At 57.5% G+C, this 27429-nt stretch overlaps 1 protein-coding gene across 4 annotated transcripts; it reads left to right on the top strand.

Annotated features, from left to right (window-relative positions):
* Positions 1–29: 29 nt before the first annotated feature.
* Positions 30–20842, top strand: ZSWIM9 (zinc finger SWIM-type containing 9). 4 transcript variants are annotated; one of them, XM_023246154.2, is made up of 4 exons: positions 30–277; positions 1359–1631; positions 8476–8788; positions 18156–20842. In XM_023246154.2, exons 2-4 carry the CDS (start codon positions 1369–1371, stop codon positions 20283–20285), a joined length of 2706 nt encoding a protein of 901 aa, XP_023101922.2. In that variant the 5' UTR covers positions 30–277; positions 1359–1368; the 3' UTR covers positions 20286–20842. The 4 variants fall into 4 exon arrangements, with proteins under 4 accessions (XP_023101922.2, XP_023101923.2, XP_023101921.2 ...); XM_023246155.2 differs by having other exon boundaries at positions 30–281; XM_023246153.2 differs by lacking the exon at positions 30–277 and adding an exon at positions 402–898.
* The last annotated feature ends 6587 nt before the right edge of the window (positions 20843–27429 follow it).

Raw genomic sequence — 27429 nt, 5'->3', positions numbered from 1 at the left:
GTCTCCCCGACCGGAGGCTACTAGGAAAAGGGGTGAAGTGGGGTGAGCCCTCCCGCAGAGCACGACGGGAAACGGCCCGCGCTTTCCCTCGCTCGGGGTGGGCGGGTGTAGCTGTGGGTCCGAGAAGTGACTGACGGGGAAAGGAGATTCAGGGCAAGCCGCTGCGCGTGGCACGGCGGGAAGAGAGGCGGGAGACCGCGCGGGGCATCCCGGGAGCAAGGGCCGGGCCTGGCCCCGGCGCGGAGCATTGTGGGAGGTGGACGCCGCTCCGGGGCGGGTAGGTGAGTGGGGAGGGGCTGGAAGGGTGCACATCTGGGGGAGGGGAGAGGCACAGCTGGGTGGGACGGCGGAGATGGGAGGGCCCGCGGCAGGAGGGGCTGGGAGGGCTTGGGGAGACAGAAGCGGGCTGGGAGGGGCTGCACCCGGTGGGGAGGCGCATCTGGACGTGGGGGAGCATCTGGGGTGATGAAGCCCATCTGAAGACCAGGGGCCATGTCTAGGACCAGGATGCACATCTGGGGAGTAGGATAGCTGCGAATGGGAGGAGCGAACCACAGCTGGACTTGGGGGAGCGTCTGGGCAGGAGGGACCACAGACAAATATCGGTGACACTTGTGAGAATTGGCCACAAGTGACTGGGGCACACACCTGTGGGCGCAAAGTACGTACTGGATGTGGAGAGGACATCTGGATATGGGAGCATCTCGGAGGCAGGGGCTACAGCTGGATGTGGCGACCCATGGGGTCACCTCTGGGAGAGGGGCAGCGGCTGCATATCGGAGATACATCCCGGGAGGAGGGAGCCACAGGTGCGTGAAGAATATGACCGGGGTTGCGGGGTCCGTGACTGGACGTCGGAGCACATCTGGAGATGGAACATCTTTAGAAGAGGGCACAGGTGGATGTGGGTTAGGGCCAAGAGGAGACACAAGGGGGCGTTTCGTAAGAATGGGGGCGCTAGAGGTGGCGGCCAAGTGGAGGAGAGACATCAGGAGGGGGAGGAGGTCTTAACTGGAAGGAGGGAACACATTTGAGGAGGTGTCCACCACGGAACTTAAGAGTCCCATTTTGGGAGAGGGACCCCAGCTGTACCCAGGGGCACATCTACAGAGGAAGGGGCCAGAGCTGAAATCAGGGACCAGGATGACCGGCTCCAGTTGTCCCAAGGAATAATGCAGGGATGGGAGAAAGCCCAAGGTGGAGCGTAGATTCATATATAAATATTAATGGGGGTGCATCCCGCCGTGGGCCCCACCTGGAAAGAGGCCCCAGCACCAAAGAGGCGGGCGGAAAACGGAGGAGGTGGGGTACCCTGATGGGGACGACTCTGATATCCACGTGTCCCCGCTTCCCCTCAGGCGCCCCAGGATGGAGTCCCCACCCAGCACGGCAGGCCAGGAGGAGCAGGAGCTGCGGGAGCGGGCCTTCTTCTCGTGGGCCGAGTTCAGCCGCTTCTTCGACGCGTGGTGCCAGCAGCGGCTGGCGCTCTTCTTCGTCAAGAGCTCCATGCACCTGGCGCGCTGCCGCTGGGCCAGCGCGCCCCCGCTCTACACGCTCATCGACGTGCTCAAGTACAGCTACGTGCGGCTCGTGTGCAAGGACGTGCGCGCGCCCAGCCGGCCCACCGTGGGGTGCGTGAGCTGAGCTGCCCCTTGCTGGGTGCTGGGGGGCGGGGGAGGTGGGGGGGGGGGTGGAAGGGCGGAGGGGAAGCAACGAGGAGGAGTAGGCAGTGAGCCCCCCGCGGAGAGAGACCCGGAGGGAGACATGCCCGCTAAAACTGCTAAATGCATACACCTTGCAGAGAGGCCGAGAGTAAGGGAGAAAGGGAGACAGCCAGTCTGCTGGCCGGACAAAGGCGCGCACACACAGTGAGTGACAGGGTGGGCTCCAATTACAGACTTTTTTTTTTTTTAACCTTTATTTATTTTTGAGAGACAGAGCACAGCAGGGGTGGGGCGGAGAGAGAGAGGGAGACGCGGAATACAAAGCAGGCTCCAGGCGCTGAGCCATCAGCACAGAGCCCCGTGCAGGGCTTGAACTCACTGACTGCCAGACCAAGACCTGAGCTGAAGTTGGCCATTTAACTGACTGAACCACCCAGGCGCCCCAGACTTACATTTTTTTTAACGTATTTATTTTTGAGGGGTAGAGAGAGTGTGTGTGTGCAAGCAGGGGAGGGGCAGAGAGAGAGGGAGACACAGAACCCAAAGCAGGCCCCAGGCTCCGAGCTGTCAGTGCAGAGCCCCACGCGGGGCTCAAACTCACAAACCATGAGATCATGACCCAAGCCAAAGTCAGAAAACTGGGTGAGAGCCAGGTTTGGGACACATAGAAAGAGACCAGAGCCAGACTGAGCTGCAGAGAAAGCCACAGGACAAAGAGAAAAAGATTCATCCACGCTTTCCGTAAATACAGGGCCAGGTCTCACACAGGGGCTAGCGATACCTCACTGGGGAGAGCAGGGGTTGAGCGGGACAGACACATCCCCTCCCCTCGTGGAACTTTCAGGCAAGACAGGGAGACTGACACATTATATGAACAAGCTCACAGTTTCCTATAAACAATGTCACAAGGGGCAAGCGAAACACCCAAAAGAGAGCCGGGAGACTCACCCGGGTGGCCAAGGGTGTTTCAATCGACCCCACTTCTAAATCAGAGCATTCCCCATAAAATGTTTGGTTTCCGGCTTTTCTGGAAACACAGGAAGAGGCTGAGCCCACCTTCCTGCGAGGCAGACGGCCACTCCAGTTAGACTGGGTGATGGCGTTCAGGTTTGCCCCAGACCCCACCGCTCTCCATTGCCTCATACGTGGCCCCCGCCGCTTGTGTGTTTCGCCCGCCTGGTCCCTGTGGGTGCATAAGTTTGAGACCCTTGGCTGGAGAGCCATGGGCAAGGACGGGGCACTTAAAGACAGGCTCCGTATTACAGGGCTGTTGTGAGGTTACCGTGAGACCAAGATGGGGGAAGGCACTTACCCGGTACCTGGAACATGGGCGGCCCGGTAAACGACAGCTATTCTAGAAGTCAAAGAGCACAGCCTCAAGCCAGCAGCCTAGCCTCCGACCCCCCAGGCCTGCTGCAGTTAGCCAGTGACACCGAGCAAGTGACGTCACCCTTCTGGGTCTCAGTCTCCTGCCTTGGAAAGTGGAGGAAGTCGTGGCATCGATCTCCTAGGTTTTGTGAGGATTAAATGAGCTAATACAGGCACGTCGCTCAAAAGACGACGTGAGCACCTTCTGACAGCGATTCTGACCGTAGTTATTTAAACATTTATCGGGAGTTTACTGTTCTCGGTAGTTTACTCACTGCCTATGTAGAAACAGAGACCCAGAAGCAGAGCAGCGTGAAACACCCATCATCACAGAGAACTCTAGACCACCAGAGTTTGCGAGTGGCTTGGGCCCAATCCTGGAATCTCTCTTCGTTAACAGAACCCAATTCCAAGTAACAAACACTTATTGAGCACCAACTGTGTGCATGCTCTTTGCTGGGCACTTTGCTCAGCGCTTGGGCAGCTGAGTACCTAATGGAGGAGACAAAGACCCCCCCCCAAAATGTTATTTTTAAGGGAAATGAGGGCAGTTGTGAGAGAGAAGAAGTTGAAGGGGGGAGGGAGGGGGATAAAAGAGGAGTGGGCAGCTCCATCCGAGAGCTTACGGGGTGCTCCTGGAAGCCTTCCTGGAAGAGGTGACCAGTAAATGAAAACTCGAAGGGCTCTCTCTGTTTATACACTTATGGATGTATGTATGTGACTTCAACACGCAGCGCTTGCTGTGCACAGGCACTGTCCCCAGTGCTCTGCAAATATCACAGGGAGCCAGGGGACAGGAGGGGCAGGGCTGGGGATTGACAGGCTGGTGGTGGCTTTGGGGAGACAGCAGGATGGTCCCGGGATGGGGAGCCCAGGAGGAAGGGGGGATTAGCAAGCCAGTTCAGGGATGATGACTGGGGGCCCACGGTTTCTGAGACCCCCTCTTCCCCCAACTGCTCAGGCAGCACCTGTCCGGTGTCACAACCCAGGAGCAGCCCATAGGCCAGGGTGCTATAGGGGGCGTCTGGTGTGTGACGGGGCAGCAGATGTGGGGGGAATGGTGTCAGGGTCTTGCCCGGCGGGGCTGAGTCCAGGGGCCAGGACTCATCTTGGGGGAGCCCTGGGAGGGCTGTGAGCAGGGGCAGCTCTGGGTTTAGGATGATCCCTCCGGGGGCCACAGGGGAGGGGGGGACGGACCGGAGGAGAGAGACGGGAGGCCAGGGCGGAGGCTGGGACTGAGGGTCCCAAGAACACACATCAGGACTTTGTCTCCTTGGCCACTCTGTCCCCCTTTCCCAGAGGATGGTCAGAGAAGTCTTCCTGGAGGAGGGGACACTGAGTCTGAGCCGTGAAGGATGCGTAGGGGGTAACTAGGCGCAAAGGAGGACGAACAAGGAAAGAACCGAGTAGACCGGTGGCAGTGGGGATGGGGGAAAGTGGATGGTTGGACGAGGTTAGAAGGCCCCATCGGCAGGACTTGGTGCTGGGTGGCTTGATGTAACAAGCGACTGCCTGGGTACTGGGGGGTTCGTACAGCAGGATTCCATCATTCCACGTCATTTATTTACGGAGCGCCTCCCAGCATTCTGGCCTTCTCGGTGCTGGGAAGGTAGCGGTTTGCAAAACAAATATTCCTGCCCCCTTGGAGTTCACATTCAGAGGTGGGGGGCATTATTCCCCCCCCCCCCGCCAGGTGTGAAGTAAAGAAAGTGCAAAACTAGCGTCTGGAGGCTTCAGTAGCCAGTCCTGGGAGGTCCTGGAACCCCAGAGGGGACGTGCTGTTCTCGGGCGAGATGCACAGCCTCACGGAAGTGTGACCTCTCTTGAGCTGGGGGGGGGGGGGGGGTGTTGTTCTCGGGGCTGAAACACTCAGGCCACAAGACGCCAGACCAGAGAGTTTCACAAAAAGCCCGTGAGTTATCCAGGGGGAAACGTGTCGGGTTAAGAGCCCCACGAATTGGCCGTTTTGGTCAATCAAAGATGACCGCACGTCGGAAACTTCCTTCAGTCCCTCCCGACAGCACTGTGGTGGCTGGACATTTTTGTGTCTTGCGTATAACGACTTGTGTGCTTGCAGGTTTTCCAAACTTGTGTTATTTTTGTTACTTTAAATAAGGCAAAGCGTCTCACGCGTCTTTGGCAGACTTTTACAATCCGGCAGGCTCCCTGGGTTTTGACCTCCTGCGCAGAGAAGGAAAGGAACGTGTCGAGGGTCCCCTTCTGGTTTAACGGAGACAGTTGTGAAATATTTACCCTGGCTGCTGAGGAGCCTCACCCTTCTCAGGGGCCATTTGGAAACAATCTGGGAGCGTTTTAGGGAGCGCGCCTGGCATTTACTGCTTGGGAGTCGGGCTTCGTAATGACTCGCCAAGCCCTGGACAGCCTGTGTCACCGGGGTCGACAGACTACAAGGCCCTTGGCCAGGTGCACCCTGCAGCTCTTTTTCGTAAATAAAGTTTTATTGGGACCCAGCCAGGCCCATGCATTTACATGGGCTCTATGGCCGTGTTCACCAAATAGAGGATATTTACTGTCTGGCCTTTTGCAGAAAAAGCATGGCCAGTCCCTGGTCTGCAAACGTTAAAACCCCCTACCAAAAATGCTGCTAGCGTCCCTCGTGGAATAAAAACACGGAGCCTCCTTTCCAAAAGCAGAGGTCAGTTTTAAGTATTGTTATCAGGGAAATACAGCCTGATTGTCCCCCAGCCCCGCCATTTCTCTTTCATTTTTCACAACGCTGGTTGTACCCCCTAAATCAATTTCAGCTACGGGGCCAGGCCCTGCATTCTGAGGACCATTGTCCTAGACAGACAGGCTCCTTTCGCACACAGGCGGGTGAGAGAGTTGGGTGTCCTCAAAGCGTGGTTTGTAAGAAGAGAGAACTGAAGACGAACTAGAATTAGAACTAGAACTAGAACTAGAGGGGCGCCTGGCCGGTCAGTTGGAGCGTGCGACTCTCGATCTCGGGGTTGTGAGTTCGAGCCCCACGGTGGGTGTAGAGGTTATATGAAAATAAAAATCAAACAAACAAACCAAGCACCCCAAGGTAGAGCTGGAAGAATTGCGAGTGGAATGTGGGGCAGTCAAAGGATACAGTGTTGAAAAACTGATGGGTGGAAAAGCACCTAGAAAGCAAGTTGCAAAAGTATATGTAGAATGTGATGCTCAGGCTAGTTTCCTGTTGCTGCCGTGACAAATGATCACAAACCGGAGGGTCTTGAAACAATGCACATCTGTGATTTTACAGCTCTGAGGGGGCGGGACTCCCGGGGCTAAAAAGTCAGGGTGTCCGCAGAGCTGGATGTTCCAGGGGAGAATCTGCTGCCTTCCTTTTTCCAGCTTCTAGAAGTACCTGTGATCCTGGGCTTCCAGCCTCTTCTGGGTTTGCCGCTCCTCCAGCAGAGAAGCATCTCTCTCTCTCTCTCTCTCTCTCTCTCTCTCTCTCTCTCTCTCTCATTTGCCTCTCTTGCTTCTCTCTCCCCTTACAAAGACCCTTGTCAGTACACAGGACCCACCTGGATAAGCCAGGATCACATCTCCATCGCAAGACCCTTAATTTCATCACATGTTTAAAAAAGCACACGCGGCGTATGTATGCAACTCAGTGAATTTCCCGGAAATAAGATGCATATGTAACCAGTACCCAGAACAAGGGAATACACGCGTCCAGTGCCAAGAACCCCCTCACACTCCCCCCTCTTAGGGTTAACCACTCGAGGTCGTGACCTCTCTCTGATCTCTCCGCAGCAGAGTCTAGCTTTCCTCTTGAAATTTCTTTTTTTTTTTTTTTTTAAAGTTTATTTTTGAGACAGAGAGAGACAAAGCATGAACGGGGGAGGGTCAGAGAGAGAGGGAGGGAGACACAGAGTCTGAAACAGGCTCCGGGCTCTGAGCTGTCAGCACAGAGCCTGACGCGGGGCTCGAACTCACGGACTGCGAGATCATGACCTGAGCCGGCTCAGCCGTTTGACCGACTGAGCCACCCAGGCGCCCCTCTTTTTTTTTTTTTTAATGTTTACTTTTTGAGAGAGAGACTGAGAGAAAGAGACAAGGAGCGGGGAAGGGGCAGAGAGAGGGGGAGACCGAGGATCTGAAGCAGGCTCCCCTCTAATAGCAGAAAGCCTGAGGTGGGGCTCGAACTCACGAACCTAAGAGATCACGACCTGAGCCGAAATCAAGAGTCGCACGCCTACCCACCTGAGCCACCCAGGCGCCCCTGAACTCACGATAAACGGGACGCGTGGTGCTTTATCACCCTTCACGTCGGGCTTCCTTCGCTCGGCGGGTTGGGGAGATGATCCACGTTGCCGGGGACGGTAACGATTCGGTCCCTCTTACTGTTGGTTAGTGCTGCGTTTGAGGAATATATCCCTGCTTACTTCCCCAGGCTTGAGTGGAAATCCTGGGTCCCGGAGGGGCACATCCGTGATCAGCGTTAGCAGATCGTGTCACGCAGTGTCCCACAAGCGACTTAGGTTTTACGCGCCCGTGGTCCAGAAGTACGAATCAGGCCTGCCCCGCCTCCTGGCCCACGTTTATTTCGTCCTTCTGTGGCATGTCCTTGGGGGTTGCTGTTTGCATTCCCTCGATGCCTGGTGAGCTGGAGCGCCTCGTCACGTAGACAAAGTTCCCGAACCTAAGAACCTACCTCCTGCTGCTTACGGGTACCTGAAAACATACGCAGGAAGGCAAAATACCCACTTTGGGAGGTGGCTACTTTGGGGGGCAGAGGAGGGAGGGGTCCTTTTGGGGGGAGGGCAGGTGCACAGGGGCCCTGCACTCGCGATGTTGTTACCGCTAAATGGGAAATGGCAGTGTTTTCTTTCTTAAAATTGAGATAAAGATGATAAGCTAAATCGCTCTCGAGGTGCCGTGGTAGGTAAAGAGCCGCGGCGAACCCTGAGCGCACGGGAAGCCAAGTGCTTTCCACACATCAACTCTTTCAACCCTGACAACAAGCCTAGGAGACAGGCACCATGCATATTCTCTCCCTTTCAACTCAGCAGGAAACTGAGGCACAGAGGCTGGAAGCCACTCGCCCCAGGTCACACGACCGGCGGAATCGTGAGGCCCTGTCTCTTCTCTGTGCTGGAAACAATTCTTAATTTTAGAAAAGAGGGGCGCCTGGGCGGCTTCCGGGGGGTGAAGTGTCCGACTCTTGATTTCGGCTCAGGTCATGATCTCAGGGCTGTGAGATCCAGCCGGGGCCCAGCGTGGGGCTCTGCGCTGAGTGTGGAACCTGCTTAAGATTCTTGCCCTCTGCCCCTCCCCCATTTGCGCGTGCACGCGCTCTCTCTCTCTCTCTCTCTCTCTCAAAAAAAAATAAATTAGAAAAAAAAAGTATATGAAATGAAAATTTTAAAAAGGAGACAGAGAGAGAGACAGAGGAGGAGGACAAGGGCAGAGGGTGATGTGACGGCGGCGGTGGTCGTTCCTCCCGCAGGCCCCCCCAGCCCGGCTGCCCGGCCTTCATCATCGTGAAGCTGAGCCCGCTGCGGGACCGCCTCGTGGTGACAGAGTGCCAGCTGACCCACTCGCACCCGGCCTGCCCGCTCGAGTTCGCCTACTACTTCCGCCCGGGCCACCTGCTGGCCAACGCCTGCCTGCCCGTGCGCACCACCAACAAGATCTCCAAGCAGTTCGTGGCCCCCGCCGACGTGCACCGCCTGCTCTCTTACTGCAAGGGCCGCGACCACGGCGTCCTGGACGCCCTGCACGTGCTCGAGGGGCTCTTCCGCACCGACCCCGAGGCCAAGGTGGGGTCTCGGGAGAGGCAGCCGGGGGCGGGGGACAGCCACGCCGGAGCCTCGCGGGTCATTCATTCATCCATCCGCCCACTCCTCCATTCGCTCCTTTCATCCATTCCTCCGCGCCGGTCATTCGCCAGGTGCTTATTGCTAGGTGCTGGGGAGGCCGCAGCCTGCAAGACGCGTGGTCCCCGGCCGCGGGGACCTGGCCCGCCCGCGCGGCGCTGGGCCGGAAGAGCTCCCTGCCCCCACGGAAACGCGAGGGAGCGGGATTCTCCACTGCCCGGAACGGTAGCCCCTGGCCACGCGTGGCTATTGGGCACTTGAAATGTGGCCAGTAGGACCGAGGAACCGAGCTTTAAGTTTCGTTTCTTTTTAACTCATTGCGATTGAAATAGCCGCGCCTGGCCCTGGGGCTGCCTGGCAGAGGAACGGGCTAGAATTCCCTCGCCTCGCGTCCAGAGTCGCACCCAAAGGTGATCAGATGTCGGTAGGGTTGGGGCTAGGAAGAAGACGAGTCAGAAGGGCAGGAAGTGCCCTTTAAAAGACATTTTGCAAACCTGGACGACACGCGTAGAAAGCGCACAGACGCGAAGCACGTAGTCTGACGAATGCCCGCAGAGTGGAAACATCCAGATCGAGGCTCAGAAGGGAGGGGGCTTCCTCACCGAAGGTGGCGGAGGGAGGAGTGGGGTCCGGGAGCATCAGGTGAGGACATGGAGAGGGACGGTTGGTTGGAAGGGCCGCGCGGTTTTAGTTTGAGGGGTCACCGAAGGTCTCTCTAAGGAAATGCTGGCGAAACAGGGGAGACAAGGGAGGCAGGGGACCCCCCCCCCTCCTCCCCTCGATCTGCAGAGGCAGGGGAGTTCCAGGCAGAAGGAATAGCCCGTGTAAAGGTTCAGAGGCTGGAGCATGCGAGCTGTTTGTCCAAGAGAAATCTTTCTGCTGCTTTCAGAGCTGGGGTGGACTTGAACGAAGGGGGTGAGGGGGGGTGGGGGGACGACGTACCGCCCCCGACTGTTCTTTTCTCTTGTGCAGGGAAGAGGTCCCAAGTCAGGGCACCTGGGCGCCTCAGTCAGTTAAGCGTCTGGCTCTTGATCTCGGCTTTGATCCTAAGCTCACGAGCCAAGCCGTGATGATCGAGCCCGGCGACGGGGGTCTACGCCAACCGTGCGGAGCCTGCTAGGGATTCTCCCTCCCTCCCTCCCTCTTCCCCTCCCCTGCTTGCACTGGAGTGTGCACGGGCTCGCTCTACCCACACCTAATACTGGTGCTAACGTTAGTTAACATTTGTCAGGCACTTAACCGTGGGCTAAGCACGACCCTAAGCGGCTGTACATTGAAAGCTCACCAGAGCGTGTGGAGGAAGGACATCACCATTCTTACCTCCGTTTCACAGACGAGGAAACTGAAGCGCCCAGAGGGCAAGCGAGTGGCCCGAGGCCACACCGCTACCTAGTGACGGAGCGGGACTTCAGCCCTACGCCGTCTGAGATGCGGGGATGTTCTCTTCACTGCTCGGCTACTCCCCAGTTTGGAAATGAGGCTCGGGCCCCCTCCCGTCAGTTCTAGCCTCCGGAGAGTTGAGGGTCGCGCCCAGGTCGGTTTGCTGCTCTGTCAAATGGGGCTTCGCACACACGCGCTCCCCACCCCACTGGTCTTTGCCGAGCTGTTCCGTCCTCCACGGTCCACCATCAAATAAATCAGCCTCGGCTGTCTTTTCTGGAAACACCTGTGCTGTGTAGGGCTGCCTCCATGAGAAGCAGCTTACTGACCGATGAAAGCCTTCAAGGTCAAGGGATTGTCCTTTTAACTTCCAGTTTGGAAGCTGCCATAGACCCCGGCTAAACCAGGGTCGGCTCCTGAGTCTGTGGTATGGCCTTGACGCTTATTTTTTAAAAATTTATTGAGAGAGAGAGAGAGAGAGAGAGAGAGAGAGAGAGAGAGAGAACGAGCGGGGGAAGGGCAGAGAGAGTGGGGGACGGAGGATCTGAAGCGGGCTCCATGCAGACAGCAGAGAGTCCGATGCAGGGCTCAAACCCACGAACCACGAGATCGTGACCTGAGCCCAAACCGGGGGTCTGATGCTAACCCACTGAGCCACCCAGGCACCCCCACCTTAATGCTTGGAAAAAAAAAATGAGGAAGATGTTCTGGAACACCAAGAGACAGACTAGTGAATGGGTTATTCCTTTTTTTTTTTTTTTTTTTAAGTCTTTCTTTTTTGAAAGTGAAGAAGCGAGGCGGATGGGTAAAAGTCAGGCTGCCAGCTTCCAGGAACCAAACGGGAAGAGGGCTTTGGGATGCCCTGTCCCTCATCAGATGGCCCTGTGGTCCGCAAGGCCAGGGACCCTTCCTATTCTACGCTCTTCGCAAAAGAGACCTCCAGCCACCTGGGGATGAGAGGCAACTTGACCTCGAGAGGTCTAACTGCTTCTTAAACCGCCACCAATTTGTCTTTTTTGACCCCCCCCCCCCCCCCCCCCCCCCGCCTCGTGCTGCCCATTCCTTTTGAAGATGCTGCTCTCGGTCCTCAGTGTTTTCCAGTTGCTGGTTCAGGAATCACGAGGTTTGGGGTTTGGGCTTTATCTTGCGGGGAGTGGGGAGCGAGCGATCGTCTTGTCCATCTGTTTTCCAACTTCCTGCGTTTGGTTCCTGCTGTTTCCTTTTCTGTAGCTCCTCCCAGCCAGCTCCTGTGGGAGGGATTACTTTTTTGGGGGTTTGTTTTTGTTTTGTTTGTCTGTTGGAGGGATTACTTTGCAAAGCCAAATGCCTGGGACCCCCTGAGTGGCCGTGGCCCACTCCGCTCGGTCTGGGGAGCGGACCGGACAAGAGTAGTGTGCCCAAAAGCCACTGCCACGGTGCGTGGGCAAGGCTTCCGTAGCCACTTCATCCGGGGAGGTGCTAAGACCTTTTATGATCTGCCCCAAGGCAGCGATGATGGGCTGAGGTGTTCCGTCACATCTCCATTACCTCATTTCTGGCAGGCTCTAGGGTAACCAGCAGGCCAACTGGCTTTCTGGGCAGAGAGGGAGCTGGAACAGAAACGTGGTGTCTTCTCTCACAGGTATGCCCTGCCTCCTGAGAAAGGTGAATGTTGATCTGAGTGTGCTACTTGCACGTACGCTAAAAGGTCAACGGGTACAGGCACAGCGGAGGACAACTAGACAATGTCTGTCCACACGACCGCGTTGGCCCCTGTCCCACGGGTGGGGATTTATGCTGCAAACGACTCTGGCAGCCGATGCGAACAGGTCGCTCCGATACGGTTTTGAGGTTAACGACACCGCGAAGCAAGGTGCAAAACGGTGCGCAACGTGCCGTGTTGTGCGCGGCAGGGAGAGAGTGAGACTTTATGGCTGTGCTGGCTTGTGTTCACAGAAGGAAGCTCCAAAAGACGCCCAGGAGGTGGAACGGGCGCAGGAACGGGGGGGGGGTTGGCGCGGGTGGAAACGTAGAGGAAGAAGGCTGTGGCTGTGGAGCTTCATATGATTAGATTTCTGGACCCTGTGGACTTTTTTTCTTTTTAAACTTCTTAATTTAATTTTATTTTTAGAGAGAGTGCACGTTTGAGAGAGGCAGAGAGCGAGAGACAGAGAGAGAGAGAGAGAGAGAGAGAGCGCGAGAGAGAATCCCAAGCAGGCTGCATGCTCCATGCTGAGCCCGACACGGGGGCTCGATCCTATGACCCTGGGATCATGACCTGAGCCAAAACCAAGAGTCGGTCGCTCAACTGACTGAGCCACCCAGACACCCCTGGACCCTGTGGGCTTTGTGCACGTTCAGATGGTTCATTTTAGAAGAGAAGGTGAGGGGCGCCCGGGCGGCTCAATTAAGCGTCTGACTTTGGCTCAGGTCATGAGCTCACGGTTCGTGACTTCGAGCCCCACGTCGGGCTGTCTGCTGTCAGCCCAGAGTCCGCTTCAGATCCTCTGTCTCCCTCCCTCTCTCTCTCTCTCTGCCCCTCCCCTGCTCTCTCTCTCTCTCAAAAACAAATAAACATTAAAAGAGAGAGCGAGAGAGAAGTGAAAATAGGTCAGGGTCCCAATGTACCATACTGACCTTGCCAGCTGTGGGACATCCCCTGGGGTGCAAACGGCTTGCTCCCCGGGGCCTCCGCGTGTTCATCCGTAGAACGGGGGTAACAGTGCACACACCCCTTCGTAGGACGTGTGGATGTGTGCGTCCCGGCGACAACACTGCCCGGAAGCCAGGAGGCCCTGTACGTTTGGCTATTGAGCTATTATCTTTATTCCCTCAGGTCGGGAATAGTCTAAAGACCAGGGCCGTTCCGATCGTGTGAAAAGGGGGCGCGTGCCCACACGGAGGAAGGGGGTGTGGGTGGCAGGTGTCGCGAGCCGTGGTTTCTGGGGTTCACGTCTGTGGAACCCACCGTCGACGGCGGCCGCATCCCTGTGCTACCTGTTCGTGTGTCTGAGATGACGCCCTGGCCGCACCTGAGTCCTCACACCTGTCGGCCGCGCGCCCTCGAACCAGGCCCGTGGGATCGCTTTCGTGAAGGCCGAGGGGGTAGCGTGGGCAGGAACAGGGACTCGAGGCCCCAGCCGCCTCGGGTGTGAATTCCTGCTCTGCCGCTCACTGCCTGCGGGACCCCGGGCAAGCGGCGGAAGCCCTCTGTGCCTCAGTTTTGCCATCTGGAAAATGGGGGCGGTAATAATCGTAGCCGTTTCACAGGACCGGTGTGAGCATTGGAGGAGGTGAGGCCTCGGCACAGAAAAACCCCCGTCCCGTGTGGTGCCGACGCGGGGGCTCGAACCCACGGACCGCGAGATCATGACCTGAGCTGAAGTCAGACGCCCAACCGACTGAACCACCCAGGTGCCCCTCACCTCCTCCTACTCTTAAGATGTCCTGATGGCCGCCCCCCCCCCTCAGTGCCCGCACTGGCACTCGGCACGTCAGATTTGTTCCGTAAATATTTGGTAGCGAAACTCCTATTTGGGGGAAACTGAGGTACCCCCCACCTTTGGCAAAGGCCGCCACACACACCCCCCCCTCCGCAGCATCCCCCACACGTCTCCCTCGGCTCCTTGCTTTTTTTCTCCCCCAACAATTTCAGGGATCTGGACTTGGATCCCCAGCCCCGTTACCTGCTAGCTCCGTGGCCCTGGGCAAGTCACCCCCCTCCCCCGGTGTAGTTGGGGACCCTAAGGCCGCCCTCAGTTGCCACGAGGACTCACAGAGCTCAGCAACGCTGTTACACTCCCCGCTACAGCTTATCACAGCGAAAAGGACACAGATTAAGAATCAGCAAAGGGAAAAAGGCGCGTGGGGTGGAGGCGGGAGGACGGTGAGTTTCCATTTGTTCTCCTGGCGTTCAGCCCTGCCAGCAACATCGTGTTACGGGCTTGGAGTATTGCCAACCGAGGAGCCCCCCCCCCCCCCCCCGCCGAGCCCCGGTCCAGAGATTTTGCTGGGGTTCGGCCACATAGACGCGCCTGACTGCCTGAGTGGCCGCCCTGGGACTCCAGCCCCCCTGGAGATCAGGATGATACTGTGTGGCTCAAGCCCCCCCCATCATAAATCATTCCCGTCTTCGCATAGACTATCTAGAAGTGGTCCCAGGCGCCCAGACACTCTTATCCGGAAGGACGTTCTTAACTCCCGGCATCTGGGCAAGAGCCAGACCTTTCTTTGGAATACGCTGAGCTCAGACAGCCCAGACGGGTTGCGGTAATCCTTCACTGCCTCGGTGGCCCTATCTTCAACAGAAGGAAAATGATCGTCCCCTCTCAGCAATGGCCCTCGCTCACTCGGAGGTCCCCGCACCAACCTCAGTCCCATCAGCCTTTCTCTTGAGCACGCTGTCCGTGCGCGGGGACCCATAAAGACAGCTGACACTCGGCACATACTGATCTGGGACCAGGCACTGGCCTTCATGCTTCGTGCAAATGAGCCCACGTGATGGTGCGCCCCCACCTTTGCAGGCGCGAGCAGCGGAGGCCCAGAGAAGTTCGGACACTTGCCCTGAGCCACACAGCCGGTGCGGACGCTCGCACAGCTGGTCAGAGGAAGCACCACAGCCTGGCTCCAGGGTCTGGGACGCTTAGCCGCCCTGGGTTCATTTATGCCCGTGTGCCGGGCCCACAGTAGACTCTCCATCAACGCCATTTGATGAACAAACAGGGGTGGAAGGAAAGCCTCCGTGCCCTCTTTAGAAAGAAAACCCAAGATCAGAAATCTGAGTTATCCCTTGAAGAATGGAGATCAGGTTCGAACTCGCCAAGTGCCTGCCTGCTCTGGGAAAGCCTCTTGGCGAATACATTTCGCTTTATTTACTTTTCTGTTACTCCTGACTCCGGAGGAGAGATAGACAAGAACTCAAGACTATAGAAACACATCACCCTTTTAAACCCGTTCCACTTAGGACGACTTTGTCTTTGCATTAATTTCTACACCAGCGCTGACAGGAATTTCTTTTTTTTTTTTTTAAAGTTTATTTTATTTAGTTTGAGAGAGAGATGAGAGAGTGAGTGAGTGCAGGGGAGGGGCAGAGAAAGAGAGGGAGAGAGAGAATCCCAAGCAGGCTCTGAGCTGTCAACGTGGAGCCCGACGCGGGGCTCCAACTCATGAACCCGTGAGATCGTGACATGAGCCGAAATCAAGAGTCGGACACTTAACTGACTGAGCCCCCCGGGCGCCCCTGACACAACTTTCTATGATGATGCAAATGTCCTGCGGCATTCAGGAGAGCAGTCCCTAGCCTCGTGTGGCTAGGGTGAAATATGTCTAGTGTGACTGATGAACTGAGTTTTTATAGGTGGTCAAATATTAATTCACTTAAATTCAAATAGTTACAGGGGGCTATACAGGTTGGACAGAGCGCAGTTCTAGATGGAAACACTTGCTGAGAGAAATCGTCAAGCAATGATGTCAAAACTCAGGATAGTTTGAAAACAATCGTAGGGGGATAGTAACTAATCAGCTGTAAGATTATGAGGCTTTTTCATATCATTTATTGAATTCGAACACTGGTCAAGATACTGACTATAAGGCTTCTGGGTCGGGAAGACAAATTTTTTTTTTTTTGTTCCCTTGGGACTCTACCAGACTTTTTTTTTTTTTTTTTTCAATTAGAGGATATTTTTTCCTTCCCCTTGAAAGCTAAGAACAATGCAGTGCTTTGTAACCACCCTGTAGGAAGAGGTTGGATGATGGCAGAACGGTTTGTGGAGAGATCTGTGCTTAAGTTAGTCAGATCTTGGCCCTGCGGCTGGGGGTTGGCACCGACAGGGACCTGCAGGACGAGGCTGACCGTCAACCCTCTGCCCCATTCAGTGGCTTCTGTGCGATGACGATGCCCAGAGTGACGAAGGCCGAGGACGACAAGAGGGACCAGAAGATGAGGTCCAAGGGTCTGATCGCCCAGCCCACAGTGTGGCGTGAACTCTGGGGGGGGGGGGACCTGTAGTGGGATTGGGGAGTCCTGGGAAAGGAAAAGCTTTCAAGCAGGGGAGGGGGTGAATGAAATGAAACAGAGATGGGGCAGGTTGGGGCGGGGGTGGGGGGCGTGGGGGTGGTCAATGAGCATCGAGTATGGCTTGGGGCTGCCCACCTCTGGAGGGCGCTGGAGACGTCCAAGGGGCCATGTTCCCGGATCTGGAGCCTGGAGATACAGAACTGAGAGTTATCAACTGAGAGATGATAAAAGGCTGGGTGACCAGAGGCGATCGCCTGGGCAGAGCCTAGAGACGGGAAAGAGCAGAGGAGAGGACAGGACCGCAGCTCAGCAACATTTAGGAGGGGGGAGTGGAAGAGGGGCGAGGCAAGCGAAGGAGACAGAACAGGAGACGCCTGGGAAGAAGGAGGACAGCCAGGAGTTTTCAGGGGGACAGAAGCCGAGAGAGATTCGTGTTCCAGAAAGGGGGGCAGCGTCGTCCCCGTCCTCTGAGTGCTGCGGTGAATCACGTGACACAGAAACAATAGCGGGATTAGATCCGCATCAAGCCTTGGACACAAATGATCTCATTTTGGCCTCTCCACGACCCTATTCTATAGACATCGCCTCAGTTTGGCAGTCAAGGAAAGTGCGACTCAGCCCAGGGTCCCACACCAGGAAGAGCCGAAGCCAGGATTCAAGATTGGACTCTTCCCTGAACTCCAGAGACGTGGCCTGTGGCTATCGCTGCACGCTTTGTGCCTTCGTCCCCCCGGGGAGGTAGCAAGCTGATGCCATGGGCGCCATTCAACGTATCAGGAATGCAAAACACAGCATCCCTCACCTCGTGGGGCTCCCATCTCCGGAAGGGTGAACGGGCAACAAGCAAGTCGAGATGCGACGTGCTTCGGGGTGATTAAGTGCCACGGCCAACGGTGGCTAGAGAGAGCCGGGGTACTTGCTAAGAAGGGAGGGCCGGAGCAGGCCTTTAGGAGGACACGGTTTGGGGGGCAGGGGCGATAATCGTAGCGACTGCGAACACTTGGAGAGCCCTTCCTATTTCTTGAGCGCGTATTGCCGAATGTATCATTTGTGCCAGGCGGTGTTCGAAATGCTTCCGTTCATTTCATCCTTCCCGTCGCGGGGAGTATCTCGTAACATTCCTTCCAAGGGGGTGTTGGTCAGGGAAGTGGCCGGGAGCCACACACAGCCAGGAAGTGGGGGCCCCAGGGTCTCAGCCTTGCGCGGGCTCTAGACCCCACGCTGGACCTGCCCCCCTGAGCACGAAGGAACGCGTCTGCAGTTCCCAGACGCGGAAATGGGGGGAACGACGAGGTTAAGGAGGAAACTGAGGCTCCGGAGAGGTTACGTCACAAGGTTAGAAAGTGATGGGGCCAGGACTCAAAATCAGGCGATCTTTCTGCACAGCCTACGGCTTTATTGCTAGATAGACCGGTGGCTCTCAACCCGGAGCGCGCGTGGGGATCCCCTGGAGGGCTTGTCAAACACGGATGGTGGGGCCCTCAGAGTTTCTGACTCAGCAGGTCTGGGGTGGGCCTAAGAATGTGCATTTCGGTCAAGGTCCCAGCGGGCGCCGCTGCTCCCAGCCCTACACTTTGAGAACCTTTGCCCCAGCCTGCCTCTCAGCGCAGGAAGGAATGAATACCCAGCCCCCAGTAGGTACACTGAGGCTCAGAGAGGCTGGCCCGTGGGCAGAAAGCCCACAGCTATTGCGGTGCCGGACCTCGAGCCCGGGCAGTCCGCCTCCAGAGGTCGCGTTTTTACACCATCCCCCCCCCCCCCCTGCACCGCCGCCTGCCGGTCGGAGGAAGAAATGCCTGCACGCGGGAATGAATGAATTCCCATTTCCCCGTCGGGGACACCGAGCTCCGGGGGCCGCCGGGCTCCCTGCCCCCCCCCGCGCCCCCCCCCGGGCGATCCCTGACCGCTTTCCCTGCCTCCCCGCCCCGCCCGCAGGTGAAGCTGGTGTTCGTGGAGGACCAGGCGGTGGTGGAGACCGTGTTCTTCCTGACGTCGCGCACCCGGGCGCTGCTGCGGCGCTTCCCGCGCATCCTCCTGGTGGACCGGCTGCCCGGGCTGCAGGGCGCGCTGGACCTGCTGGCGGTGCTGTGCGTGGACGGCGCGGGGCGCGCGCGCCAGGCCGCCTGCTGCGTGGCGCGCCCGGGCACGCCGAGCCTGCTGCGCTTCGCGCTGGCCTCGCTGCTGCAGAGCGCGCCCGACGTCAAGGGCCGCGTGCGCTGCCTGACGGCCGGGCCCGAGGTGGCGGCGCAGCTGCCGGCCGTGCGCCAGCTGCTGCCGGGCGCGCGCGTGCAGATCTGCCGCGCGCAGGGCCTGGAGACGCTCTTCAGCAAGGCCCAGGAGCTGGGCGGCGCCGGCCGCGAGGACCCGGGCCTGTGGCCGCGCCTGTGCCGCCTGGCCGGCGCCTCGTCGCCCGCCGCCTACGCCGAGGCGCTGGCCGAGCTGCGCGCCCACGGCCCGGCCGCCTTCGTCGACTACTTCGAGCGCAACTGGGCCCCGCGCCGCGACATGTGGGTGCGCTTCCGAGCCTTCGAGGCGGCCCGGGACCTGGACGCGTGCGCCCTGGTGCGCGGCCACCGCCGGCGCCTGCTGCGCCGCCTGAGCCCCTCGCGCAGCGTGGCGCAGTGCCTCCGCGACCTGGTGGCCATGCAGTGGGCCGATGCGGCCGGGGAGGCGGCGCCCGAGGGCCCCGACGGCGGGGGGCCTTGGCCAGAGGGCGAGCCGGGGAGGGGAGCCCACGTGGAGAAGGAAAGGATGAGGGGCCTGGAGAGCGGGGACTGGGCAGGGACCCCGAGAGAAGGAAGTATTTGGCGAGGCGCCCAGTTGGAGAAGGAGCGGGCCCGAGGAGTGGAGGCCAGAGACCGGGGAGGGGCTCAGTTAGAAAGTGACTCGGGGAGAGGGTTGCAGGTCCAAGACTGGAGAGGGTCCCAGTCGGAGAACGAGCACTGGAGAGGGCCAGAGATCAGAGACTGGAGGGGGACCCCGCTGGAGGCCGAGAAAGATTGGGGACCAGAAGGTTACGTAGGGAGAGGGGCCTGGTTGGAGGACGGTGGGCCGAGAGCATTGGAAGGGTATACCTGGAGGATGGCCCAGCTGGAGGGTGACAGCATTAGGGTGCTGGAGACCACAGAGCGGAGGGGGGCCCCGTTTGATCCCGAGAGGGCCAAGAGTCTTGAAGGGAGCACCTGGCGGGGGGCCCAGCTGCACGATGAGAGGGCACACGGACTGAAAACCAGAGACTGGAAGGGGCCTCAGCTGGAAGCTGAGAAGGGAAGGGGGCTGGAGGTCAGGACCTGGAGGGGGCACCATGTGGAGAAGCCCAGAGAGTTGGTCCCTGAGAATGGAGACCAAAGGGGGCCCCCGTGGGGAGATGAGAGGCAGAGAGGGCCAGAGGTTGGAGAAGAGAGGGAAGTGAGGTTGGGGGTCAAAAGAAGAAAGGATCTGGAAGACGTAGTTCTGGTCCATCTGGGGGACACGAGGGTGACGGGCCTGGAGAACGGAGAGGGAGCCCGGTCTGTGGGCCCCAAGGGCCGAGGAGAACAAGGGATGGGGTGTGGGGGTGCAGGAGGGAGGTGTCTAGGGCTGGGGAACGGAGTCCCGTGTGGGCCCGCCGTGGGAACTGTGTGTGAAGGCGATCCAGAATGGGCAGGGACGCGGAGAGTGTGCCTGGCCGCTGGGGAGAGCCCGCAGGAAGGGGGTCAAGAAGAAGGTCCACGGGAACCAAAGAGGCCTTGCTGCCCCTCCGCAGAGGAGGAGGTGGACTGGGAGCCCCTGGCCAAGTTCCGAGCGGCCTGCGGGCCAGAGCTGGCGGAACTGGTGGCCGAAGAGCTGGCCTTCGCCAGGCAGCACGGGACCCGGGGCTTCCACTGGACTGGAGCTGGCTTTGCCCTTAAGGACGGAACCTCGGACTTCTTCCTGGACAGGGCCCTGACCCGCTGCAGCTGCTCTATCCACGCCGCCCGCCGTCTGCCCTGCCGCCACCTCTTTGCGGCGCGCCTCCTCACGGGGGCAGCCTTATTCCACATGGACCTGCTCAGGGACTGCTGGGGGAGAGCCCCAGAGCCCTGACCCATCGGGCCCCCGCCTGCCACCCTCCGCTGTGAGGGCAGGAGGGCGCTCTTCGATCCCAAAGATAACAGGGCTGAGGCCAAGGAGGCCACCTCAGTCCCTCTGGCCACTTCCTGTGTCATCCAGGGACCTCACCTTGGCCGTTTGCCTCTCTGGGCCCTAGGGGAAGCTGACAGTGGTCTCTGAGGTCCTGGAGGCACAGTGTGGAAGAGGGTGGAGGCTAGGACGGCTCCTGAGGGCCTCCCTCAGGAGAGGAGATGTGTGATGAGACAGGGGATAGAAGGGGGGGGCAGACGGGGGGCAGAAGGAAGGAGGGGACAAAGCTGGGGGAGGGGAGGACACCAGGATACGGGGAGAGCCCAGGCAGGAGCAGATGGTCCGTCCAGAGAGTGCAGGGGTGAAGGAGAAAGCAAAGGGGAGTGTCAGACAAACGGAAGGGGGGAGGAAAGAGGAGAGAAGCTCGCAGGGAGACCCGCGGAGAGAGGACAACAGAGGCAGAAATGGGGGAAAGCAGAGGGAGGCAGGAGAGAAGGAGGCCAGGGTGGAGGACAGAGGGGGAAAAAAAAAAAAAAGACGCATGGAAAGGAAAGGTATAGGAGGTAGGGAGAGAAGGAGCAAGAGGGGAGTGATTTGAGAGTCCCCAAAGCCTGGACGCTTGGATCCCCTTGGCCTTCTGGTTGGTCATTTCCAGAAGAGACTGAATGGGGGAAGGGGTATGGGGGGAGGGGCGGAGGCTCTCCAGTGGGAGAAGGGAACAGTCTGGACTATTGTGCTTCAAGATCGGAATAAAACAGTATTATTTTGGTTTCTGTACTGAGTTCCTGGCTTCTCGGGGGAGGCGGGGAGGCCCAGACCTGGAGAGAAAGTCAGGTGGTCCAGCGGTCCATTCTATCGACAAGACCTCCTGGGGCCAGATGGCATGGAGGGGCCGGAAATGAGTAGATTCCCCCTGGCAGCTCAGGCCTCTTCCTCCCTCATCTGGACCGGTATGCCAAGGTGACAACTTGGCCGACATCGGTGGAGTCTACCCTCAGATGACTAGCCCAGGCCAATCTCAGCCACGGTGCCAGCGATTGGTTTAACAAGGGGCACGTGACTGAATCCTGGCCAATGGGTCTGCTCAGGGTGGGAGGCTACTGAAGGTTCTCTCAGTCCTAGGAAGAGGCCCCAGGATGAGGGGGTCAGGCCTAGACCTGCTTGCCAGCCCCTTGATAGATGCCCTCTATGATCCGCCCCCCTCCCAACACCCTGGGAGGTGGACATTGTGCCCATTTTCCAGCTGTGGAAATTAAGTCACAGAATTGCAGTGACTTGCCAATGGACACACAGCGGAGAGTCCCCCGTCCCCCGAGCCAAACCTCCACCTCTGCACTTACAATGGCTCCCATTTGTTTTTTTGAAAATGTTTATTTATTGAGAGAGAAAAAGACAGAGAGCAGGGGAGGGGCAGAGAGGGAGAGAGAGAGGGAGGGAGAAAGAACCCTAAGCAGGCTCCCCCATTTCAGTGCAGAGCTGGACACGGGGCCCAAGCCCACAAACCATGAGATCGTGACCTGAGCCGAAATCAAAGGCCCGATGCTTAACCAACGGAGCCACCCAGGAACCCCAAGCCCTCAGTTTCTTGATGTGGAAAATGGGGCTAAATACTAACTCTGCTACCGAAGCTGGTTGGAGAATTGAAAATAATGCCCTTATTCTCTCTAGTGCGTGCCAAGAACTCCGGTGATTGGTTGTCGTTATATCCGACTCTCCCGTTCTCTTTTTGAGAGACTGAAGATGTGGGTTGACATTTGGTGACGCTGCATGGGGAGGGTCTCCCATTACTTGTTAGACCAGATCAACATCACGGTAAAGGCCAGCGAAGTCTTCCGAAAATGCACCACGCATGCGCTTGAGGCGGTCGGAAGCGCGTGAATGGACCCGCGAACGGCTGGGTGTCTGGCCCGAAGGATGAGGATCGCAGCACTAAGTGGGGAGGGGACAGCGATAGGGAGGTGGCGAAGTCTGGGGAGACACCGCTCGAATCTGAAAGGCACCAGGGGAGCCAGCGGCGCGGTCGGTCCCTAAACAGGGACGCCCTTCCTGTGTCACCCCCTCTTCGGGTAATGGTCTCGCCCGATTCCCGTTCCCTTCTGCCACTCCGGGACACACCAAGTTTCCAGCAGAGGGGTGGGAGAAGTGGTCCTGGGCACTGAAGGGACATTTGGGCGGGCGGGATCTTTGTCGCGGAGGCCGGGGGTAAATGCTGGGGGGGAAAGGGGGAGGAGACAAACGGGTCGAAACAATTGGAAGAGGGGAGGCCTTCGGGGGACCCAGGTTCGAAGGGCGGGGCGGGGCTTAGAAGACTTTTGCCAAGGAAAGAAGGCGGGGCCTCTGGCTGGGCGAGTTCACCGTGCGGGGAGGCGCGCGGTTGGAGTGGGCGGGTTCATTGTGAGTCCGGGTGAGGGGGGTGAAGTTGGTTGGGAGAGACCATCGTTTGTACGGGGGGGATCAGGGCCGTGCTTGGGGGTGACCTCTGCGTGTGTAAGAGGGGGGAGGGTCCAGGTTGAGTGTGTGCCTCCGGAGCAGGTTTGAACTGTGCCTTGTTGTAGCAGGAGTTGGATTCTGACCGAGGCTCTGAGAGGGCATAACAACAGGTGCTAGCGCCCCTTGGTGGAAGAGTTAAGTACCTACTTGCAGAAGGAGAGGCTGCCCTTGGAATGTAAGGACCACCGGCAAATATCTCGAGAATTATGCTGGAGCGGGTGCGGGGAGCCTATCAAGGGGGCTGTCGCTGGCGTCGGCTGCTGGGGAGCCACGAGCAGGAGAGGGGCAAGATCAGCCTGGGGTGAAGACGGCCTTCTGGGGCCGTGTGGGGGGTGGACTGGAGTGGGGACACTGGACAGGCGGTCTTAAGCTTCTCCCTCCCTCCTTGGGGCACCCGGGTGGCTCAGTGGGTTAAGAGTCCGGCTTGAGCTCAGGTCATGACCTCACGGCTCGTGAGTTCGAGCCCCGCATCGGGCTATATGCTGACAGCTCGGAGCCTGGAGCCTGCTTCGGATTCTGTGTCTCCCTCTCTCTCTGCCCCTCCCCCGCTCATGCTCTGTCTCTCTGTCTCAAAAATCAATAAAACATTAAAAAAAAAATTCTGCCCCCCTCGCCCGCTCACGCTCCCTCTCCCTCTCCAAAAGAAAAAGAAAACTGTTGGATACAGCGCATTTTAAATCCTTGTGCGCGAGGTGTGTTCATGAACACGGGTGCATTTCAACTGGTTTTGATGAACCCTCATCCGACATACTTAGTATTTTACTTGTTTATTTTCTGCTGGGCCACAGTAGAGGGGAGGGAGGTCACGGCTCTATTACCAGAATCTAGGGCAGTGCACGGCACATGGCCAGCAGTCAGGCTGTTGAATAGTGAGGAGTGTCCCCTCCCCCAGAGCTCCTGACTCGGGAATTGTGGGTGACGCGCAAATTTGAGCCTGCTTCACCCACCCGCCTTTCCCCACGATGCCGATGGGGGCGCTCTGAGCATCACATTTTGATTCAGAGCAACCCCCTCGTTTCTCGAGTGAAGAAATTGAGGTCCAAGAGACATCTTGACTTGCCTGAGGTCAGGCAGCACGTTGACAACAGAGGAAGCAGCCTGGCCTGGGCTCCAGCCCAGGAGAGGCTGGTCATTGCTAAGTGCAGGAGTCATTCCTGCACCTCCCTGGGCCCTCGGGTCTCCATCTGGCAAATGCGGAGGATTCATCATCACAGAGGGGCGGGACATCATGGGGTCACATTTTGCCCCTCCCTCTTACTAGCTGTGCGATCTTATGTGGATATTTCTTAATCCCTGTGCCTCAGTTTGCTCATCTGTCAGATGGGGGTAATCAAAGTCCCCACCTCATAGGCTGAGTTCGGTGGGTTAATACCCATGAATTGCTCAGAACAGTTCCTACAGCCTCGTAAGTATCCAATAAATACTAGCCAGTCGCATTATCTCCAACACTGCCACAAGAGGTGTGCGAATATCCCCCATAGGCGGGTGAGGGTGAGTTTGTGAGCCCGAGTTTCCCGGATTCAGATCTCGACTCACTTCCAAACTCTGCGACCTCGAGCACGCGAACTGCCCTCTCTGAACTTCAGTTACCCTGCAGCTGGCTGGGTTATTGTGAGCACGCAGTAGGCATACAGAAAGCGCCAAATAAATGCCAAGTACGTATCCCCCTGTGTTCAGAGTCTCGCTGCAAACGGCATGTATTAGTTGCTTATGGCTGCTGTTAATAAATGACGACAAACTTCAGAAGTTTGAAGTCCGTTTCCCTAGGGCCGAAATCAAGATGTTCGCAGGGCTGTGCGCCCTTTGAATCTCTAGGGGAGAGGCCGTCTGCTTCCCTTTTTAGCTTCTAGAACTTCATCCCTCACAACCCTTGGCTCTGGCCCCTTCTTCCACCTTCAGGGTCAACAGCGGAGCCTCTCGGTTCCTTGATCCCGTCGCCTTCACTGCATCGAATCTCCCTCTTATAAGAGCACTCGTAGACATTTAGAGCCACCGAGGTGATCCAGGATAATCTCCCCATGTCAGGACGCTTAATTTCGTCCTACCTGCATAGTCCTTGTTTCCAAAGTCACAAGCACCTGAATATAGCTGGAGGCCATCATTCAGCCTACCACATGGCAGAAAACCCAAGCCAAGCTTGCTGAAGCAACAAAAGGTAATTTATTGCCTCACGCAACCAAAAAGTTAAGGAGGGGATGCTTCAGGCACAGCTAGATCTAGGTGCTCATCCAGAAGCTGTCCCTGCCTTCTCTGGGAGCTGTTTGTGTCTATGACAATTTCATTGCCAGGCTGACTCTACTCCCTGTGGATGTGAAAGGTGGACGCGGGCAGCCCCAGGTTCACATCCAAAGATAAGTGCCGTGGAGAAAAGTAAAGCCAGGTAGGGCAAGACAGAAGGGTAGCGTGAGTTTCCATTTGAAATAGGTGGTGAGGAAAGGCCTCTAGTGAGAAATGACATTTGAACAAGGACCTGGCCCAGATGAGGGGGAAGCCAGGCCGCTGTCTTGGGGAAGAGGGTTCCAGACAATGAGTCCGTTGAAGAGCCTTGAAGCCAATGTGGCCAGAGCCTAGTGAGCCAGCAGGAGAGGGGGAGAGAGGAGAGATCCCAGAGGGAACGCAGGGGGGTCAGGCAGGGCCTCCTGAGTCCTGCTGAGGACCTGGGCATTTCTTTGAGTTAGAGGGGACAATGCGGGAGGGCTCTGGGCTGAGGAGGGACGTGAACTGATCTAGGTGTTAACAGGCACACTCTGGGGAGCCTACCTGGGGGTCGAGGACTGAGGCGGGAGGTCCAGACAGGCAACAGGCGTCCTCGCTTGGGGTCAGAGAGGATTTGAGCTTAGGGGAGGCGGCCGGGGAGAGAGTGAGAAGTAGCCGGATTCTGGACGTACTTTCCGGATAGAGCCAACATCGGAGGGATTCGATGAAGGGGTATGAGCGGGAGGAGCAGGTTTCTGCCCTGCAGGTGTGGGTTGGAGATGACCAGGGACTGAGCCCTCTCTCCTCTCCCAGGCGCCCGGAGGAGGCGGGGCGAAGGCTCCGGCCCTGGTGCAGCTCGTCCACGAACACCGGGCGTACTCGATCCCTCGCCGGGTCCCCGACGCCGCGGCCGAGGCGCGCCTCCGCCAAAGTGGCGGCGCCAGGCTCTCTCGTCCCCGGCTCTGAGGTCCGGGCGGGGTGGTTTGGCCGCGAGGCCTGCGGGAAAGCCTTCAAGCGCGCGTGGAAGCTGCTGAGCCACGAGGTGGTGCACACGGCCGCGCCTTCAAGCGCCACTCGACTGCAAGGTGCACGGGGACGAGCGGCCAGAGCTGTGCTGCCTGCGGCAAGCGCTTTACGCGGGGCGCGCAACGTGTAGGCGGGAGCGGTGGGCGGGGCTAGGGGGCGGAGACAGGAGTGGGTGGCCGGGGAGAGGCGGGGCCTGAAGGAAAGGGGCCGGGCGGGAAGCGAAGGTGGGAGGGGCCTGAGGGAAAGGGGATGCACAGTGGATGCGGGGTGGGCGGAGCCTGGTAGAAAGGGGCTGGACGGTGGATCGGAGGTGGGCGGGGCCTGGGGGAAAGGGGCGGACGGTGAATCTGAGGTGGGCGGGGCCTCCGGGAAAGAGGCCGGGCCGTGGGCCGGGGGTGGGCGGGGCCTGGTGGAAAGGGGCCGGGCGGTGAATCTGAGGTGGGCGTAACTAGAAGTTGAAATGTTTTTCATTGATTCATGGCCCCTTGTGGTTCATGTTCTGCAAAACGTTACTTCACAACTTTTGCCTGTTTTGAACCAGGGGTTTTATTTTTGGATATTGATGCCCAATGCTTGTTTTGTATATTATAACAATAATCTGCTGTTCACATTTTAGTTTGTGGATTATTTATCTGACTCTGATTCTGAATCTTAACACACTCAGATGTATCTGACTCATCATTTTGTGCTTTTGAATTTTTTCTAATTAAGATTTTTCCGGTTTTGTTGGGAAATTTTTAAAGTTAAAATTCAAATTCAAGTTTGCTTCAACTTCAAGTTAAAGATACAAAAAATTACAAATTACCATTGTTCCCACTAGCACAATAATGAAGAGAGACAGGCGCTGGGATGAGGACTCATAGTCATATGAATTCCTATGCTCAAGCTTAACCTGTGTATACATAGATCTGGCCCTATTTAGGATCCTGAGAACTTTGAGAACTGAGGTAATGGGGAGACCCATGCCCAGTCCCATAGATACATACATACGATAGGCCTGAATAGCCGGGTAAAGACTTTGAAAACTGGAAGGTTAGGGGCGCCTGGGTGGCTCAGTCGGTTAAGCAACTGACTTCGGCTCCGGTCTTGATTTCACGGTTCGTGGGTTTGATCCCCGTGTTGGGCTCTGTGCTGACAGCTCAGAGCCTGGTGCCTGCTTCGGATTCTGTGTCTCCCTCTCTCTGCCCTTCCCCCACTTGTGCTCTCTCTCTCTCAAAAATAAATAAAATGTAAAAAAAAATTTTTTTTTAAAAGAAAAGAAAACTGTAAGGTTAAAAAAAAAACATCCAGGGATGCACATCTGGCTCAGTCAGTGAAGTGTGCGATTCTTGATCTCGGGGCTGTGAGTCTGAACCCCATGTTGGGTGTGGAGGTTACTTAAAAATAAAATCTTGGG

The sequence above is a fragment of the Felis catus genome, chromosome E2 (assembly GCF_018350175.1).
Source record: "Felis catus isolate Fca126 chromosome E2, F.catus_Fca126_mat1.0, whole genome shotgun sequence".
Lineage (NCBI taxonomy): Eukaryota > Metazoa > Chordata > Mammalia > Carnivora > Felidae > Felis > Felis catus.
Note: the sequence above shows the minus strand (reverse complement) of the source record. Positions and strands in the feature narration are given on the sequence as shown.